This window comes from Lottia gigantea, assembly GCF_000327385.1.
Source record: "Lottia gigantea unplaced genomic scaffold LOTGIsca_71, whole genome shotgun sequence".
NCBI lineage: Eukaryota > Metazoa > Mollusca > Gastropoda > Lottiidae > Lottia > Lottia gigantea.
The window spans coordinates 1,140,219-1,160,722 of NW_008710397.1; the positions used below are offsets into that span (position 1 = coordinate 1,140,219).

Below are 20,504 nucleotides of genomic sequence, written 5' to 3' on the forward strand. Positions count from 1 at the left end.
AAATCACGTGATAAACTCGTCTGACAAATACGACGTAAATCAAAATGGGGTAAATATCAAGGTAGTTGCAATTAAAAAAAATTAGTACAATGAAATACTTTGAAAAATATCTTGTATTAATTGAAATACATTGTACAATGAAAGAGTAAGCTACATTTAAAATCACAACGATAATTTCTTTGTTTTTTTTTAAAAAAAAACTAAAGATCTCGTAAAGCTGGTCTACAGAGCGCAAATGATGGTTTACGTAAACCTTTTAAAGTTTGGGTGTTTTTATTAAGGACAAGGTACTTTTATTTAAAACTTGTACATGTATATGGGCAAGTTATCTTCTAATGTTATTTCCTATTCTGTTTTCTGTGTCCATTCCAGCACCAAACCAGACCTAAAAATTCACACATGAATGATCAAAGCTACAAAGACCTTCGATTGTCACCTTGACAATTACAAGAATATAATTATTTCCTTGTATGGATCTTTGTTATCATGCAATAGTATCAAGGTGGTATAGACATTTCAACGGCCTCCATACCCATTTTAATCAGAAACAAACAGTCCATGTAAATCTTTGGGAATCCAAACTTTAAAATAGGCTCTAGCAATCTCTTCCATAGTTTTACCATCTAATACCAATAGATAACACAGTTTTTCATCGTCCGTTGTGTTCACACTAGCTATCAATACACCATCGTCTTCACTCTCGCCGCCTGGTCTGGCAATAAATGTTGGTTCCGATGGAAAACAATCCTCTTCCTTCCATTCTCTACTGAACTTATCCTCAACGTCTAATTTGATCAACGAACTAGCAAATTTAGGCTCGGATTGAAAGGTTACACCATAAACGTATTTATAACGTTTACCGTCAAATTTGGTATTGATAGTAGGTAATTCAAACGGTGTGTTACAAATTACGTCCGAGGTTAAATTTACCACTGATTTTGAACTGAGTATAGCCAGTGCATGAAGATTGCCTGTAGTTATTAGATTTTCTCCAATTGACGACTGACCCTCTAAATCCAGTGGTAAAACGAAACGTCTGTACGTTGCCGGAGGGAAATTTCCTTCAGAGGTCGCTCCAGGAATATCAAATGCCAGATTAGTCATGAAATATCGGGACAAAACCTCGTTATCTCTAAAAGTACTCAAGTCTATCACAATATGACCGTCCATTTCGTACGCATTGCCAATATTCACACATAAAAATGGCATAGTTTCATAGATATACTTCGAATTGATCTCCTTCCCCGTTTTCCTGTCAATGATATGGAATCGAACGCGACAGTCTTTTCTCCACTCTAAGCATTCGATCATGTTTAATTTTTTCACTTCCGCCGCAGCCACGTCCCACACATTGATGACGTAAGGTTGTTCTAGAAAAACGTAATAATTTTCCGTCATGGCAAAACTGTGGATATAAGAAGGATGAAACGTATTGGCTACGTCTATAGCTGATATTAAATGTCCGGTATATTTCTGACTCGAGTCACCCCGGCTTTGACTACCAGACGACAAAGTGAACAAACAATATTTAGGTGTACCAACTCCATACGAATAGCCCAGATTATGCAACACACCATGATCATCATAATGAACCTTAGCTGTAGCTTGGTTGACTTGAATAATTTGGTGAATGTCGATCTTCTCCAAAGTTTCCAAAGTTTTTCCATCAAAACGGTGTAAGATGTTCGTTTCTGAGCTAGCAAACAGGTCGTTTCCAATTCTAACGATGCTAATGGGACAGTTGTCTGTTTTCTCCTCTTTGGTGAACTTTCTGATTAATGTCATTAAAGAGTTTTGTTTAGGATCAGGGTAAGCACGAGTACCAAATTCAGAGATGACTATTCGCTTAGCTTCCAAATTACATTTATAGGTGTTACTCTTCAGAAATCTTCTTTGGTAGTAAACTTTTCCATTGGCAATCCTAAAATGTTGGAGAACAGCCATTCCATCAAACCAATGAAAGTATTTCGTTTTTCCAACTTCGAAAATTCCAGGTCCATTTCTATAGAGGTTTCCATTTAACCATTTCGGAATGTCACCATGGATAGTTCCTTCAATTTCTGGATAGATTTCGTCTTGAACGCTTTGAAACAGTTTATACATGGTTTATGTAGAACACGTCTTTGTTGGTCTGTGTGTATTAAGTGCGATATAAATAATGACACAGACATGTCGATTAAATAACAGTGGCAAAGGTGAAGTACAGTTCATAGGAAGGCACGTGTATGATAATATTTGATTACTTTATCATATCTAGATATTTTTCTACTTGGTCATTAAACCCCAGCCTCGGCGGTGATTGTCAAATGAGACAATAAACAATTATGGCCTTGCGTGCTGCACATGCACATTGTACACGTAATCGACAAATGAACAATTGAATAATTCTGTTAAAGAGCCGTACATCAGAGGAGAGCGTGAACATATAAGTTGGTCCTAGCTCCTGTACCTTACTCCAGGTTCTGAGTTAGATGATTAAAAAAGCAGCCTTTGTCGGAGACATGCTTCACCCGAGACAGCATTGACAGCACTGATTGCTGCCTTTTCGAAGTTTGTGATGATGATAGTTGAATCTGATTCTCTATTAAATTGCGAAAAGGAGCCATGCGCTGATCCACTCCAATTAGTCATGATTTGTGGAAAAGAGCTATGTGTTTTAGAAATTAAATTTGAACAAAAAGTCCACTGATGAACGACGACTGATTTTAAATTTTCAATTTTTTGGTCATCCTAAGAGGTAGTTTATCTTTAAGTTAAAGTTGTGAAAATCTAACTCATTCAAGATTTCCTCTTTAGGCCAATATGATTTTTTTGTAGTCTCTATTATGCAGCATACATCCCTCCTCCCAAATATGATCTAATTTCTAATAAGTGGGTTATAAAGTTCATTTAGATAAAATTCTTTGCACAAGAAACTTTTTGACATCCACCTTTTAATTATTAAAAAAAAATGGTTTTGAAAGAATAATCTGTATTTGAAATGTACATTTTTACAATAACAAGAATCAAATAACAACTTATATACATAATACATAAAACAATAATATACATATACATATTTATACCACTGAAAACAATAAGTATAATATACATATACATGTTTATACCACTGAAACAATACGTATAATATAGATATACATATTCATACCACTGAAAACAGTAAGTATAATATAAATATACATATTTATACCACTGAAAACAATAAGTATAATATACATATTTATACCACTGAAAACAATAAGTATAATATACATACACATACACATATTTATACCACTGAAAAAAATAAGTATAATATACATATTCATATTTATACCACTGAAAACATATGATTATTCTTCTAAAAACAATATGTTTAATATGCATATTTATACAACCCATAAGTATAATATACACGTTTATGTTTATAATGAAAAAAATGGCGTGGATCATTTTGTGGAATAAACTTATACTGGTATTTAACTTTAATATTGGCAATAGATTTGCCCATATCCTGATATTGTGCTTTACAAACACTAATTGCACTTAACTATGGGACTTTGATTTTCAGACAAGCAAAAATTTAACTTCAATCCATGTACAGTGTGGGATTATTAACACAGTACAAAATAGAAGCAACTTATCCAGTCAAGACTCAGCCTTTTTGGGCTCTTAGATTTGTTTTCATTTTCAAAAATGTTGATGAATTCACAACCGTGATACAAATGACTATGGATACATATGATGTGACTGAACTGAAAAATCACCTATAATTCCTTTTCAAATACCTCAAACTAAGAATTTTACTCACTATATCTATATATAAGTATTTTCTATATATGGCAGTGTTAAAAAAAAGATGACTCTTTCTAAAAGCAGATTTTTCTACACAAACATGGATTTGAAGGCTTAAATTTTGTCAGTGAGCTGTGAACACTATAACTGATTGGTTTAGCTAAAAAATTTCCGTTTCTGAGACTAAGGTATGATTGGTCAAAAAAATGGTGCACTGTCCCTTTGTTATCAGCTTGCATATCAACTCAAATCATGAAAAACTGTCAAAATCTTAAAATTGGCCAGTCTTGTATAAGAAATGTTCGCAGATTAAAAATCTTGACATTATTTCTTCTCAGTATATAGCACCTGAACTGCAAGTGGAAAAAAAGTCAAAAGTTTAAAATGAATGAGGTATATTTTACCAAGGTTCTATTTTTAAAGTAGGTTGAGAGAATGTAAGTATAAATGAAGTCATAATGACATAGAACAGTCCTAATCAAAGTCTATTGATAACTATATTTTATATAACTCAGCTAATAATAGAATTTGATTGTCATTTTTACTTTAAAAACTTGTTTGAGTTAAAGAGAATGTGTGGGAATAAAAACAAGAGTTATTTAACATTTTCGAAGTGGGCACAAATTACAGCATTTTGATTTTTTAAATAAAAGTCTATAGCATTAATAATCCTATCTTCACCATTTCAAGCTTTTATGAACTTTTATGAACCTTGACTGCAACAGCCACCTTTCTTGTATCACGGGATGCAACCAATCATAGACCTCGACAGACAGACAGTGAACATTAGGCTTATTGTTTAAGATTTTCTGTTGAGAAATCTGATTGGCTGTATTCACTTTTGTACCATCCAACCATACTACTGTATTTACAAACTTCTGTGATACAAAATAGGACGGTATTGTAGTCAAGGTATAAGACAGCTGTTTGATGAACATGACATAGAATTGATTTGGTAATAATTTTACAATTATCAAATAGACAAATGATTTGTTACTCATAGCTTCAGTTACTATTATATAAATATCAACATTTCAAAAATAGAGACTAGAAAACTGCCACACGGCCACTTTAAAATAAATTATCTGAAAGATTGGTACATAGATCACCTGTATCAAGTAGCTAGAGATTCTTACTTATATAACAAACAGGTCAATTTCATTTATAACATGTGAAAGATTGGTAACAAATTAAAGCCACAGTGAAAAAGGTGGGAGTAAAAGTTTGATAAGAGATCTTTGATAAACTCTTATGGCTGGAAGACATTTCTTATGTAATCTATGTACATATTACTTATGTTAGTCACAATACTTATGTAATATTTTATAGAGACAGTTTTGCTATTTGCTATTTGCCCGAAATCAAACTAGTATAGGAATTTCACTTTGTATTTCTATATACATGTATGTGTTTTAATATATAGCAGTGTCTAAAGAAAAAAAGACTCATCATTGTAACTTTCAAACACTGATAAATCAGGACACCTGTATTTTAAGGCTCAAATTTCAACGGTGAGCTGTGAACAGTAATTCTGATAAGCGTTGCTAAAAATTCCTGTTTCTTAGACTAAGGCACTAGTCAAGCGGATGGCGAATCTGTCTCTTTAATAAAAAGATTTACTTCACGTTAACTGAGTCTGGCTGTAAAAATAACAGACTTTAAATTAATCTTTTGCATATAAACTCTTATGATTTAAATAGTAGAAAATCAGTTTTGGAGATGCAAAAAGAACAGGTAAATATATGTAATTATTGCTTAAATTTCAGATATAAAAATAGAAGGGTTTATCAAAACAAATGTTTTACCAGCTGATCAAATTCAATTTCTATTAGATTTAGCCATTTTCAGAAATGTAGTCTGGTATTCATTTCCCCTTCAATTCAGTGACAATCATCTGTTGGAATTTTGATATCAGTTATATTTGCACTTTTAAAAAGCACTACAGATAGCTGTAACTGATCTTTATCATCTAGGAAAGCCAATATTTACACTTCTATCCCAATATCCAAAGTATGTCATGTAACTTTATGAATGAACATTTTGAATCCCTGTATGATCAAATGTTAAAATATCTATTAAGGCCAGACCACTGTTCATGAAAAAGTGTGCAAATCACTTCGTCAGACAAAAATGAAAATTTGATTGACAATAACATATGAATCACAGATATGTAAATTTTCACCAAACACCACCATAATGGGAACAGTTGAACACATCAAATGTGCACTCTTCCTTCAAAAATATAACCCATCACATTTATTGTCTATATCACAAAAACACACCATGTGCATTATTCAACACATTATGTGTATGTTTGCATACAGCATGCACATATGTGTTAAGAACAAACAGTATGTGTTGTTATCATATTACCAATCTGTTGTGTTACTGTTCTACATGACTGACCTGAAATTTATAAAAAAAAATAATGTATCAATCAATATTATAAATAAGCAGAACTGGGTGATATTGGTTCAAGTTGATATCACGGTATTAAACATTGATATATCACGATATAGGTATATATCACAATATTTCTTGAGTAAGATTTTTGACTGGTTTTGATACAAAATGTCATTTTTTTTATCTAAAAATTTTACATATAAGAAAAAAAATAAATATCTCTTAAAAACACCCCAGTCTTGAATATCATGAATATCTTGTTGGAATTGAGTAGATGATCTTATCTGGACAAAAACTTTACGGTATATCATGATAATTACTATATATGGCGATATTTCGGTATTTTTAATTAGACAATATCACTAATGATGTAAATTCCAATACCAGTATTTATCGTGATGGTATTTATTTATCGTGATACCGGTATATCCCCCAGCCGTATGTGTCCATCAATATTGTATGTTACCATCAGATCATGATATCACTGCATGACTGATTCTATATAATTCATTCTTCAAATGACCACTTTGTCTATTGTAATCTCAATCTGATCTTTTAGTGTCATTGTTATATTGTTATCTATTTTAATGTAATTCAATTTATGGATGAGATATATAACAGCTTGAAGTATTACATATGACAGTATTTTTAATTACAAATTAATAATCTTTATCACATGAGTACATCTCTAGTCCCAGTGAATAGATTCACCAAAGGCCCGTAGTTAGTAGCTACAGGGGCTAATTTGAAAATTTGGCCAACTCAAGACAGACAGCTCTTCTCTGTTTTCTCTTCTTCTCAGAAATACCCATCAAGTATGGAAGTTGTTGAAACGCAATGTGCAATAAAACTAAGAAGTAGTATGCCATAAAATTGTGTTCTGATATTTAATAGGGATGATGAATGATGAATGATTTTGAAATGATGAATGAAACAGAATTACTTACCAGATCCTTGACTACTACTATGATGCTGCTGATGATGATGATGCACATTCCCATTATCAAAATCTTGGTGAGAATGTCTCTGACTAGAAAAGTGTCTGTGGTTTGGACGGAAACGTTCATGGTGATGATGGTTGTGGATATTTTGAAATAAATCATCATCAAACATATTGTGAAACCCGTTAAATCCAAACATGTCATCATTTCCATCATCATCATGGAAAAAATCATCAAAGTTAAAAAACTGACCATTGCCACCAAAATCAAATTTAAATTGATTTCCATGATTTCGATGATGATGATTGTGGAAATCTTGATGTGCATGAAAAGCATTGTCAAAGTTTTTAAAGAAATCATTCATGTTGAACTGAAAGCCTTGTCCTCCAAATCCTTGTCCACCAGGACCTTCTTCTCCAAACTGATCATATTCCTTTCGTTTCTTTTCATCTGATAAAACTTCATATGCTGAAATTATAATGTTTTAATCCAATTCAACTTTTCGAAAGATTGTTCAAACAATTTCTACACGCTTCACTAAAAGCTTATTCAAGTCTTTAAATAGCTCAATTTTGATTGTATTCACTACTAGTATGAATAAGCTAACAGAAGCTGAAATGAGCTTTAAAACTACATACCCTTGGCAATTTCAATAAATTTGGCTTCTGCGGCTTTAGGATCTTTTTTGTTTTTATCTGGATGGTATTTAACAGCTAGTTTTCTAAAAGCTTTTTTGATATCTTTTGCTTTGGCATTCTTTTTGACTCCTAATATTTCATAATAGTCTTTACCAGCCAATGAGACATTGATAGATACAAATACAGTACAGCATACTGAGAATACAAACAGCTGATCAAACTTCATTGTCAATACCTACAAAAATAAACAGAAACACATTGATTTAAGTATACTTCTGAAGTAATTAACCTATATTGCAAACAATAACAATTCTCACTGTTAATAAAATAGTGGCCAATACCTAAATTGTAGAGCAATATAGAAATACCACTGTTAAAATAGAGCTCAATACATCAATAGTAGAGCGATATAGAAATACCACTGTTAAAATAGTGCTCAATACATCAAGAGTTATATAGAAATACCACTGTTAAAATAGTGTTCAATACATCAATTGTAGAGCGATATAGAAATACCACTGTTAAAATAGTGCTCAATACATCAATTGTAGAGTTATATAGAAATACCACTGTTAAAATAGTGTTCAATACATCAATTGTAGAGCGATATATGCTTATAGAAATACCACTGTTAAAATAGTGCTCAATACATCAATTGTGCGATATATGCTTAAATAGAAATACCACTGTTAAAACAGTGCTCATTACATCAATTGTAGAGTTATATAGAAGTACCACTGTTAAATAGTGGTCAATACATCAATAATTGTAGAGCGATATAAGCTTATAGAAATACCACTGTTAAAATAGTACTCAATACATCAATTATAGAGCGATATATAGAAATACCACTGTTAAAACAGTGCTCAATACATCAATTGTAGAGCGATATATAGAAATATCAATGTTAAAATAGTGCTCAATACATCAATTATAGAGCGATATAAGCTTATAGAAATACCACTGTTAAAATAGTGCTCAATACATCAATTGTAGAGTAATATAGAAATATGAATAGTAACATAATCTTTTTAGGTTCTGTTTTCATATTTCTATATTACAAACAAATATACTTTGTACACTGTCGGCCTACTCAGTTCACTAGCTGCTAAAAATCATAATTACTCACAGGCCTACCAGTACTATGTTACTTTTCACTGAAAAATTTTTAGAATAAAAATCTATTGAATCCAATGTCAAGTTTATATTTAACTTAAAACTTTATGTATTATCTTTGCAATTTTGTTGAAAAATAGTAATTTGCTGCTATTTTTAAGTTCATATAAATACCATCTTTAAAATTCAATTCAGCAAATTTCAAATCTGGAATTAAGTTGTTACGGCTGGTACCATGATGAACCAACATAATTTACCAGTTTCTGAACAATCCAAACATACTGTTAGTGATATAGGCCTAACCTTTAATGTAATTATTGATAACTTAGTTTGAAAGGTAAATGGCAAAGGTACCAACAAAAACAGTGTATGTCTAGATCTACACAACTGTGCTTTTCTTGTATATTCTTTGAAAATTTACCATATGGTTCTTCTCTCTCACAAATATTACCGCAACATTCCAAAGGTGTATCATCACACTTATTTTATATGTCGAGAAAGTTGACCAAGTTTCAACCACACACAAAATAAAAGTAAAAGTTAAAATGGTTACATCATTTTATTTGAACTTACCGTTTACTATTTGGTTGGTAATTCCTTAAAATTTGAATTTTAGAACAACTCACAGTACAAACTGTTCAATACTCATTAATAAAATTAAACCGTAGGACTTGTTGATATTCTTCTACCTTATCTGTCAAATTTGACAGCAACACGTTTACTTCCCGAACCAAAAACCGGAAATGAAGTGTAAGTACACGACTGCTCATTTTATTGGTTGGGTTTTGTCATGTGACTAAAAATTACCCAGAATTCACCGAGATAAACAAATATGGCAGATGATTTGCGAGCATTAATCGTTCGACGGTTGAACGGTGAAGATGACAGCTCCGACAGTGACGATATAAATGGCTAGTTATTCAATTTAGAGAGATGTCTACACCTTTCAACTATTTAACCCCAATTTGATCTGTTTCCAATCCAAACAACAAGTTCCTCTACTGATTTATTATCACAACATTATGATTATTCATATTGTTATTGTCATCATCATATTGATATATAGGATATAGCCTAGGACCTAATAAATAATCATTTCCATTTTATGTCTTGCACAATCTCCATACAAATGATATACACGCATAGGCAGGGAATAACATTAATAGCAACACAATGCCTTGCAAAATTACATAGCTGGCAATGAATGTTCATGCCTTTTTATGATGACATCATTCAAATGTTAATGACATCAAACCAAATTTGACAATAGACAATAACACAGTGTTCGAATTTTAACTTACTACTTACTGGCAGTTGGCCAAATGCATGACAGTTAGCAAGAAAAAATTAACCATTTTGCAATTCAAAATTTTTCATAGAAGTAAAATGTATCTTAATAATCTGACACAAAACTCAACAAATTTTCAACCAAATCTTGCAACTCTTTGCGATGTCTGGCAAGATAGATCTAAGTCTACTGAAACAATTTGAATTGCTACCGAATTTTTCATTAAATGCAAATTGAATTTTGATTTGATTAGACAAAACCAAAATTTCTTTGTGGTAAATTGCTAATCAAAGTTTCAATCTTAATTTAACCCTGGATGATAATGTTTAGCCACAGGCACAGGCCCGGGCAGTCTTATCTGGCTTGTAAAAATAAACATATAGCCTATGGGCTGTACAAGGTATGATGCTCTGTCTGCTATCTTGGATTGGCTGAGTTTAGCTGTAAAAGCGATTGAACAAGAAATAAGAGCTACATGCACTATTCAATACTGGTACACTCAGAGCCATATTTTTTGGATCAATCATACCTTAGTCTCAGAAACATGAATTTGTTAACTAAGCTAATCAGTAATAGTGTTCACGGCTCACCGTCGAAATTTGAGCCTTCAAATCCATGTGTGTCCAGAATTATCTGCATTTGAAAGTTAAAAATTCAGACTTATATAGAAAAGACATCTATAGAAATAAGGAAAGAAATTCCCATTTTGAGATATTTTTGAAGGAATTATGCAATTTTCGTACAATTTGTAGTATTGTGATGCATCTATCCTTTTAAAACCATTGTGTACACATCATGTTGTGCTTTCTTAAAATACTAAAATGATCTACAGGTTTGAATAATTTGTAGATGCAGAATAAACAAAGGACTAAAGACAAATTAACCATACAAAACAATGAGACACTCAATAAAAGTAACCTACTTAAGTTACAGTGCAGTGGTTTCCAACCTATTTCAGTCTTCAAACCCCTGGAGCAATCACATTTCACATCCCCAAAAATTTGTTTCATACACATTTGCAGCATGTGATGATGTGAGGTGCTCTCACAACTCAAAATAAATTTTTCTCTAACACCAGTTGGTCACATCCCTGACACCCTAGTCCCACAACCCCAGGGGTCTAAAACATCCCAGGTTGGGAACCTTAGGGGCTATTGCAATTTCTGTTATCATATAAATGGAATTGTCAACTAAAAATATAACTAAGAATCAGTCCTAAATTCCATTTGAGCCTGTGCTTTTAAATTTGATTTTACGAAGGGTCTTTCAAATTGTAGAATATGTCAATGCTTAAAATTGAACACAAAAAATGTTGCTTCGTTATTATTTGATAAATCAAGCCATTTTTATAAGCAATGCTTTTTTACCAATAGATGATATAGAGGATGGTTTCCTTGATGATGATGAAATTGATAATGATGATGAAGAGGTTAATGATGAAGCTGAAGAACACAAGACAAAAGGAACACCTTCAACTTATGCAGGTGCAGCAAGAAAACCTCAGATAACTGTCAGTTTTGATAAATCTCTGCCTTCAACCCATTCAGTAAGTTTGAAAAATTTGTGCTGTGTTTGCTTTAAACCAGCAAGGCGCATCAATATTCTATACTTTTTTAAGCTACCAGCTTCAAGTTCTTGTGTCTAATAAAGTGAAAGATTATACCTGCTCCCCCCCTGTATCACTATCAGTGACAGTTTCTATGGTCATATAACCAACTCTCAATTTCATGAACCACACAGTATGTGTCTTTAGATTTAACGTGCATGCTTTGAAGGAAAAATTCACACAAATGATCTGCATGTAGATGCTTTTATTTTATATCCCTGATTCTTACTGATCCCCATAAAACGATGTACATTTATTCATGTCTAATTCCAGTACTTAGGAAATGATATGGAAGATGTACAATCAGGTAGAACTATACATGATGATGAGTCGTTTATTACTATACCACTCTATATGTTACCTGGTATAGTACTAATACCAGACCAAATTATCCCATTACATCTATTTCAACATCATCAGGTGGCCATGATGAAAAGAGTGGCTGAAAATGATAAAACGTTCGGCATCATGACATATAGGTATGTGCAGAAATTAAAACCTAGTATGAGAAATGTTCAGAAAGGTTTATCAGCTTTGTATTTATGTTTAAGCTATGAACCACTGTAGTTACATTTGATAAGGTGCCAAATTGAATGATCTGCTATAGTCATATTACTATAACTACAGATGTTCCATGCTTTCCACTGTCTAATTTATTCTTCTGAAGAAGTTTCAGATTAAGTTCCTTTTTCTAAAATGTTGCCAGCTGAAAAATGAATAGCAGCCACAATGCATTCAATTAAGGCCTACGTTAAAAAGATTCAGTTTCGCTCTTTTATCTTTTTTTATTGTAAAATGCTAAAATGCCTATCTAGATCAAAACAAAAGACAAGATGCAGAAGTAGTAGTAAAAGTATTTAGGGAATTGTGTTCTTACACACACTGGAATGTGCACAGGTTTATTCTGTTTATACATTGATAAACTGAAAAAATGTTCAGGTCATTCCTTATAATTAAATCAACTCGAATACTTGTTTAAATATTTATCTAAAATAGCAACAATTTAAGGCACTAAATTGGCATAAATACATAAGATTTTAACATAACGTTAATGAACTGCTAACAATAGAGACCCACTATAGAACAGCCAATCAGCAATAAGTATGTCACCTATTTACAGTCTACTGTCTACTGCATGTAAATTGATGGAGCGGCCACGTTGAAAGAGATATTATGGAAAGACAATTTCGAAAAAATTTGTGATATTGTTGGAATTTGGAGTGTGCACATTCGAAGGAATTTGGAAAATACGGTTATCATTCAGTGAAGTGTCAATTTCAGCACTGTTGACGTTTGAAGGAACGTCGTATAGTGGCCACATCAATCAAACTCAATGATAAAAGTAGTCCGTTAAGGGGTGGAGCTTATATTTACATTCTGTTATTACAGATATAAACCGAATGCATGTGACCGCTGTTATCCAATCAATATTTGATGTGGAATCATGATTTAATTATAATATAATGGTTACTATCTCTTGTTATTATGTGTAATTGTAGAGATGTTAATCATACTGATGATGAATTAGAATGTTATGGTACTACAGCTGAAATCTTCTCTATTAAAGATGAAACTGATGATATAACAGGAATCTCTACATTACGTATTAAAGCTAGAGGGCGACAGAGATTTAAGTTGATAGAGACTAGTAGAGATGTAACTGGGTAAGTTTGATATGATCTACACCTCCTTCAGGCTCTTTAATTTGACATTCATATCTTATTCTTCGTTTTCACAGCTAAAACATAAGATAAGTTTGTGTAAATGTATTAACAGTTACATCATGATAAACTTCAAGGTTACCTTATGATTTAGCTAAACATGATCATTTTTATACACCCACATGAAACGTGGACGTATACTGGCATCACCCATGTCAGTCCATCAGTCAGTCTCATTAAAATTAGACCTAACTTCCGTTCATATTTTATTAGTTTTGTTTCGAATGTTTTATTAGGTATTATCTTTGTACATAACCACTACAGTAAGGTCTAACACTGTCCTTCTTGACCTTTCATTGTGTTGACCTTTGCCCTTTCCAGCGATGGGATATTGTGATGCGAACAATAGGTGCATTCCGAGGTGTATTAGACTTGCAGACTTGATAAGTTAGTCTAATATGCCTCGGAGGTCAAGCAAAGGTTAAAATACAAATGCTCGTAAACACTTTAGAAGGCACCATTCTTGATGAAACTGAGTGTTTGTTATCACCCAATGATGAGCCTTAAGGAAAATCTCAAAATGGTTGATATGAGTTATTGCCCTTATTATTGTAAACATTCTTGAAGGCACAATTCTCAATGGATACCAGCTTGAAATTTTGTGCAATTATTTTTTATTACCCAAGGATGAACCCTATCAAAAATAAAACAAATCAAAAAAATTTGAATATCAGAAACAGAAAAATCACAAAAAATATTTAATAAGAGTTAATGCCCTTGTTCTTGAAAACGCTTTCAATTTTTAGCTCGTAAACATTCCAGAAGGCACAATTCTTGAAGGAGATAGACGAAACTTGATGAAATTAATGTTATATTTCAGGGTACTAACAGGTAAAGTGAGAATACTGTCAGAAAGAATATTACCAGATTATTTAGAAGGTGCTAGACTAGGTTCCCATAGAAAGTTCCTGTGTGATCCCTGTGAACAAGATGAGGTTGTGAAAACAGCGGTAGATAGAAAAGGAAATGTGATAAAAAGTATTAGTTTACTGAACAACAGACAAGTAGGTCTTATATATATATAAAGTATTGACCTTCCCTCTTTATTTATTTCATGTTTTGTTTTCATGGCATTAAAGAGATTGTAAAGAGGTTTTCTAAATTTGTAATGTGTGATACTGATAGCATCAATTTGCACCATTCATATTTTCAATTAGACATCTGTGGTTCTAGCAATTCTACTAAAACTAGGTATTTTATGACGTCACCCCTGCAAAGGTCTTATGTGATACAAGCAAATTTTGCGGAGTGACACTAAAGTTTAAGTGAATTGCAGGAATCACAGACGTCTGATTGAAAATTGAATCTGATATTGAAGACAGGGTAAAGGTGCTGAAATTGTCTTGGTTATTATTTCACTCAATAAACTGGCTACCCTAACCAGATGGTTGTCTTAAGGGACAACAGAATGATATTTTGGGGTTTTTCACCTCAGCAAAAATAATAAAAACAGCAACAAATTCTGCTAGTCTACAGTCCTATTTTTGGCACAGTGTTATAAAACGTGTTTGTTTCTTTGGCAGTTAAAGATGGGTTCCCTTATTTTTATTTATGAAAATGAAAATGCCAAAACTTATATGAATAGAAAGTAGAGGTGTTCTAATGAATTTGAATAAGTTTATCTCACATGTCCATAATTAATTCATAATTAGCTAAATTAGAACAGAATCACCAGCAATGAATTACCAGCAATGAATTACCAGCAATGAGTGACCGATCAAGAAATGTTTATCCAGACTGTATATACATAGACATTTATGATTGGTCAAAACTCTTAATGATATGAACATAATGATATGGTTATACATGATAATTCATTAGAAACACCAATTAATCAAATAAAAACAAGGAAAACCATCGTTATTTAGTATCTCTGTCATTGGAAATTATTTAATGATTAGGAGTTATGTCATAATTCCTTGATATAAATTCAATGATCTCAAATTTCACTTTTCAGTTAAACAAGTTTTCTTGTGCTAATTATACTTGGTGGCCACCATGGGTATATAAAATGTACTGTACAGTAAGTGTTTTAGTTCTTTTTCTTAAAGGGATGTTCCGCTTTATTTGTAGATCGAAAAATTCTTTTACTCAAATTTATGGAAACTATACACCAAAATCTAGAGTAATGTACCCTTCAACGTATCTGAAAGTTTTAACTTAAAAAAATCCAACTGTTAACGTGTAAACGCCAAAAACATTACGTCAGGTTTTTAAGTTCGTTATGCTTTTCCGAAGCTGTTAGAAAACTACTGAACGGACTTAAGTAAAATAAACGCCCAATTGTAGAGAAATATGTCTCCTATGTATTTTAACTAACAATATCGAGTCATTATAAATCCAAACACCAAAACTAGGTCAAACTGCTTAATTAACAATTAATATCAAATTCAGTTTGATCAAATAGATGCATAGATATAAATAACATATTTTAGAAATATTTTCAGGTATAATTTACAATGTTTTTGATAAGGAAAACTTTTTACAAAAAAGCGAAATACTCCTTTAATATATACAGGCTCATTTCCCCACAGTGTTTGCACTCATTGATAGTGTCTAGAAACGTAATGTGCTTTCAGGATAGTTCTCAGAGACAAGTCACATAATAAAATAAAATCCCGAATTTTCACGTGTTATATGGAGATTTATTATTCATTTTCAGGATTTTTTATTTGAACAAATACTAAAAGAATTGAGAAGTTGGAATGACAGTTTAAATGAAGCTGAAATCCCCAAAACAGCCACAGAATTATCGTTTTGGTTGGCCCAGAATCTACCATTAGATGACACAATCCGGTTACGTTTATTAAGTTATGATTCACCAGTACAAAGACTACGCTATGAATTACATGTCATGAAAATGGTAATTGTTGAATATTGAATTTTTGAACCCCAACAGGAAAAGTGGAGCGTATGACTGCATTACCAATGTCCATCCACCCGTTAACAATTGCTCGTAAATTGCAAGTTTTGATGCAACTTAGTTAAATTGTTTATTATTACCTAAGGATAAACCCTATCGAAATCAGTAAGATTGACAGATATTATATTGAGTTATTGCCCTTGTTCTTATTTTGGTTGACAACTATAATATATCAACTGTATGTAATAATTAAAAATGGCCCTTTTTCTTGAAAGGATTGCTTTGTGTGTGGCATATTAGAATTATATTCCAATAAGTGTGGTAAATTTAAATAATTCATCTTTCCTCATTATTCTAGTCAACCCAGCTGATGATGGGTTCAGATAATGCAGGAAAGATCACTGCCAAGACATTTGGCCAAGCTTTTAGACAGGATCCTCGAGAACTTAAGTTGCTATATTTGGTATTATGATTGGTTTCTTGATTTTCAATGTAATCAGTGAGTTTTTGTTTCTGGAATAGCTACATTAACTATCAATGTTTTATATATTCTAGTGTTCAGTACTACAGTGTAAATATTGTAATACAGCTATGGCTAACAAGAATGATGTATTTAGTATGGCTGTAGAAGGACCAATGGGAGCTTATGTTAACCCTGGAGGTCATGTACATGAAACATTAACTATCTACCGAGCTAAAAATCTCTCACTAATAGGAAGATCTTCAACAGAACATAGTTGGTTTCCTGGGTAAGAAATATTTAAATAGCATTTATTTATCTTAAGGAATCATTCTAGTCAGCCCCATTGCCAGGAATGAATTGGTGCTGGGGCTCAGATTTTGTACTCAGATAATTGGAAGAATTAAAGGCCCAGAGAACTCATTTCTGACAATTGCCAAATCGTATCAAAATCTATATCCTTTTGATTTTTGTATAAAGACACTGTAAATGAATCAATTTCTGCTGAACTGGAGAAGATTTTGCTGGGGCTTAATTCTCACTTGCTGGGGCCCAGTCACCATGGACCCCACCCTAACGACAGGCTGATTCTAGTCAAGATTTCTAAGTTCTTTACAAGTCTCATCATACTACCAGCTCCATCTTGTAACTTGACTGCATTATTGCTCTCTTTTCTTGAAAGTTTGTAAGTGGAGTGATTTGATTGGATTGTAAGCTACAAAATACAGCCAATCATAAAGTCCATAAAGTTTGGGTCAGAATTAGGTTCAATACACCAAGGACATGGTCCTAGTCGACCCAACTGTAAATGGGTACAGATAATCTTGGAAAGATCAATGCCAAGAGGTCAGAGACCAGCTGGTATAAATGTACCTTGTGAATCCAATCAACAAGAAATACCATGATCAGAACGAGTTGAAGAAGAAGAAGAATGAAGGAAATCGAGTAACTCGCGCCACACCATCCAGGGCCGAGTTTCACCACCATGTCATAAAGTATCAACAACCAAACCAACAACACAGGATCATCCAATTTGAACCAGTCTAACTACCAACTACTACGACTACCGACAGGTACAGAGTTTGTGATATCAGCATCCGCTGGAAGTGAACTTTAACTTGTCATCTACAGACCAACCTATGTTACTAGCCTTGTAAAATATGTTTTTTTTTTCTGTTTTTCAGATATGCCTGGACAATTGCTCAATGTAAAGAATGTGCTAATCATATTGGATGGAGATTTACAGCCAAAAATAAAAAACTGTCTCCAGAGAAATTCTGGGGTTTATGTCGTTCATCCTTAGTGCCAGGTATGCAGAGTGGAGAATTGGATGATAAAAGCCAAATTTACCGTTAGCCTAGTGTTTGTAATAACTTTGCTTAGAAACCACTTTCTGCAATATTCTGCTTATTAACTGTGATTAAATTGATAGTACCCACCGTTATGTATTAGCGACATTACAATATAACCTTGAATGTGTGTGTATGCCATCACAAAGAACATTACTTTCAGGTTGAGATTTAATACATCTCAGTACAGTGTCTGAAAGAGTTTTACTCCTGGAAAAGTTTTGAAAAACAGAATTGATTTGGTGCATTCTGACAGATATTTTGGGACAAAGCTTTAAAAAATGGTATCTTTAAATTTGTCTAGGGGATAAATGCTCCTGATATTTTTGGTCAGTGAACTTAGCTTAAGTCAAGCATGCACCATTTGAATTGTTCTTAGTTTTTGTTGATAATTTTGGGGCTAAATCCTTATGGAGATCGTGGGTCAGGCAGCCAGCCAGGAGACATGTATGAAATTTGGTGCCTACAAAAATAAATGATTGACAGTAATCTAATTATTTTGATTGTGTTTTGTTATATTAATGTAAAATATTGTTTATTTATAGAATTAAAGTAACCCCCATAAAGGTGTCTATTTACAAAAAACATTGTTTTTAAGTTGGGAACAGTTGATTTTGTACATCACTATCAGAGTTGTTTCCATTAGACGGGTTAATGCATTACTAGCAATGTAGAATAAATGCTTAATAATTTGGTGTAAGTCTATGCCCACCCAGCAGAAAGTAATATCTGTATTTGAATAACAGGAAGGAAATCAATAATTCAGCTTTTGATGCACAAGATGGATTACACTGGAGGGGGACATGGTCAGGCAAAATGAAACCTTTTTTTTTTTCTGGATAACCTACATATAACAACACCTCCTCTGAAATGATTTATTTCCTAAAGAAAATAACAAGGCAATGTATAACAATGAAATAAACAAAAATATCATGCTAATAAAAATAAATAATCTATTTGATATCTTTCATTATATATTTGATTGTTGTAATGGATGTATAAGACAAGAATATTTTTGCCAATAGACATCTTCATAATGTCTAGTTATTACAAACTTGGTCTAATACCTTTATTTTCACTAGTCACCTTTCGAGTTTGGTATCAGGGAATTTGATTGGATTGTATGTCAGTGAATACAACCAATCATAGCCCTGAACAGACTGTAAACATTATAGCTTATTGTGTAGACTTTCTGTCAAGGACTCTGATTGGCTGTATTCTATCACTGCATTTACAAACATTTAAAAAAGAAATTTAATTCAAAATTTATAAAATTTCTTCGATTTCTTGTCAATATAAACTTACAGTGAGATTGGCTGCTCATTTGGCCAAAGACTTTTTAACAATGCCAACTTTCTAAATGGTTAGTGTCAGCAATTAAATTAAGTGTCCACTGCTAGCATCACTAACAGAAAACCATATAATTACGAAATAGACACCCTATTTATTCAAAAGGAATCTCCATTAAGTTGTAGTTTTATTCATTGATGATAAATGGGCTAGTGTTGAAGCTACTAATTGTTCATCATTTTTATTAGTACTAGTTACAGTAGACAGGTCTTCTTGATAGGTAATATAACCTCCATCAATAGCAGCTAAAGCATCCACAGCAGTTCCTGCTTCCTCGTTATTTTTTATATATACTAATTTAGAGCTTCCATTGCCTAAAAAATAAGATCACACTTATCATCTTGAAGCAAATTCATAGAAATGCATCTATGTACTGAAAGAGAAATCGCTGATTTACTTCAAGTGAATCACTGACTTGTAATCACTGACTTACAAGAGAAATCACTGACTTACAAGAGAAATCACTGACTTACTGCAAGAGAAATCAATGACTTACTGCAAGAGAAATCACTGACTTGTAATCACTGATTTACTTCAAGAGAAATCACCGATTTACTACAAGAGAAATCACTGACTTGTAATCACTGACTTACTGCAAGAGAAATCAATGACTTACTGAAAGAGAAATCACTGACTTACTGAGAGGGAAATCACTGACTTACTGACAGAAAAATCACTGACTTACTGACATAAAAAATCACTGACTTACTGACAGAAATCACTGACTTACTGACAGAAAAATCACTGACTTACATGTTACATCCCAAGGAAATTTAAAATAAATTACCTAAATCTATTTGGTACTGGTGACCTCCAGGTTGGGTGCTGTGTGAAAATGCATGAATTTCTGCATCTTCTAGATTCACAAACATTGCATTGCATTCACTACACATATATTGAATTGGCTCAGCTTCAGCAGGTTGTTGGAGGGCCTCTTCTTCAGCCACAGGAACATAATTTACATCTTCATTGGACAAATTTTTACTTGAGGTGCA

The 20,504-nt window shown here is 32.6% G+C and overlaps 2 protein-coding genes across 2 annotated transcripts; one reads left to right on the top strand and one right to left on the bottom strand.

Annotated features, from left to right (window-relative positions):
* Positions 1-96: 96 nt before the first annotated feature.
* LOTGIDRAFT_195993 (hypothetical protein) lies at positions 97-2,147 on the bottom strand. Its single transcript, XM_009065895.1, has one exon. It carries the CDS (start codon positions 2,101-2,103, stop codon positions 538-540), a length of 1,566 nt encoding a protein of 521 aa, XP_009064143.1. The 5' UTR covers positions 2,104-2,147; the 3' UTR covers positions 97-537.
* A 7,575-nt stretch (positions 2,148-9,722) lies between these two features.
* On the top strand, positions 9,723-18,738 carry LOTGIDRAFT_195998 (hypothetical protein). Its single transcript, XM_009065896.1, has 9 exons — positions 9,723-9,783; positions 11,534-11,706; positions 12,040-12,245; positions 13,266-13,430; positions 14,308-14,491; positions 15,445-15,510; positions 16,150-16,350; positions 16,906-17,099; positions 17,995-18,738. The coding sequence occupies exons 3-9, from the start codon at positions 12,055-12,057 to the stop codon at positions 18,164-18,166; spliced, it is 1,173 nt and encodes a 390-aa protein (XP_009064144.1). The 5' UTR covers positions 9,723-9,783; positions 11,534-11,706; positions 12,040-12,054; the 3' UTR covers positions 18,167-18,738.
* Positions 18,739-20,504: the final 1,766 nt, after the last annotated feature.

What these genes read in the sequence shown, in the direction of transcription:
- LOTGIDRAFT_195993 (XM_009065895.1), bottom strand. Translation starts at nt 2,103, where the DNA reads ATGTATAAACTGTTTCAAAGCGTTCAAGACGAAATCTATCCAGAAATT.
- LOTGIDRAFT_195998 (XM_009065896.1), top strand. Translation starts at nt 12,055, where the DNA reads ATGGAAGATGTACAATCAGGTAGAACTATACATGATGATGAGTCGTTT. An exon ending in ACTAGTAGAGATGTAACTGG is followed by an intron (nt 13,431 to 14,307) that starts GTAAGTTTGATA and finishes GTTATATTTCAG; the next exon opens with GGTACTAACAGGTAAAGTGA. An exon ending in GTTTACTGAACAACAGACAA is followed by an intron (nt 14,492 to 15,444) that starts GTAGGTCTTATA and finishes TTCACTTTTCAG; the next exon opens with TTAAACAAGTTTTCTTGTGC.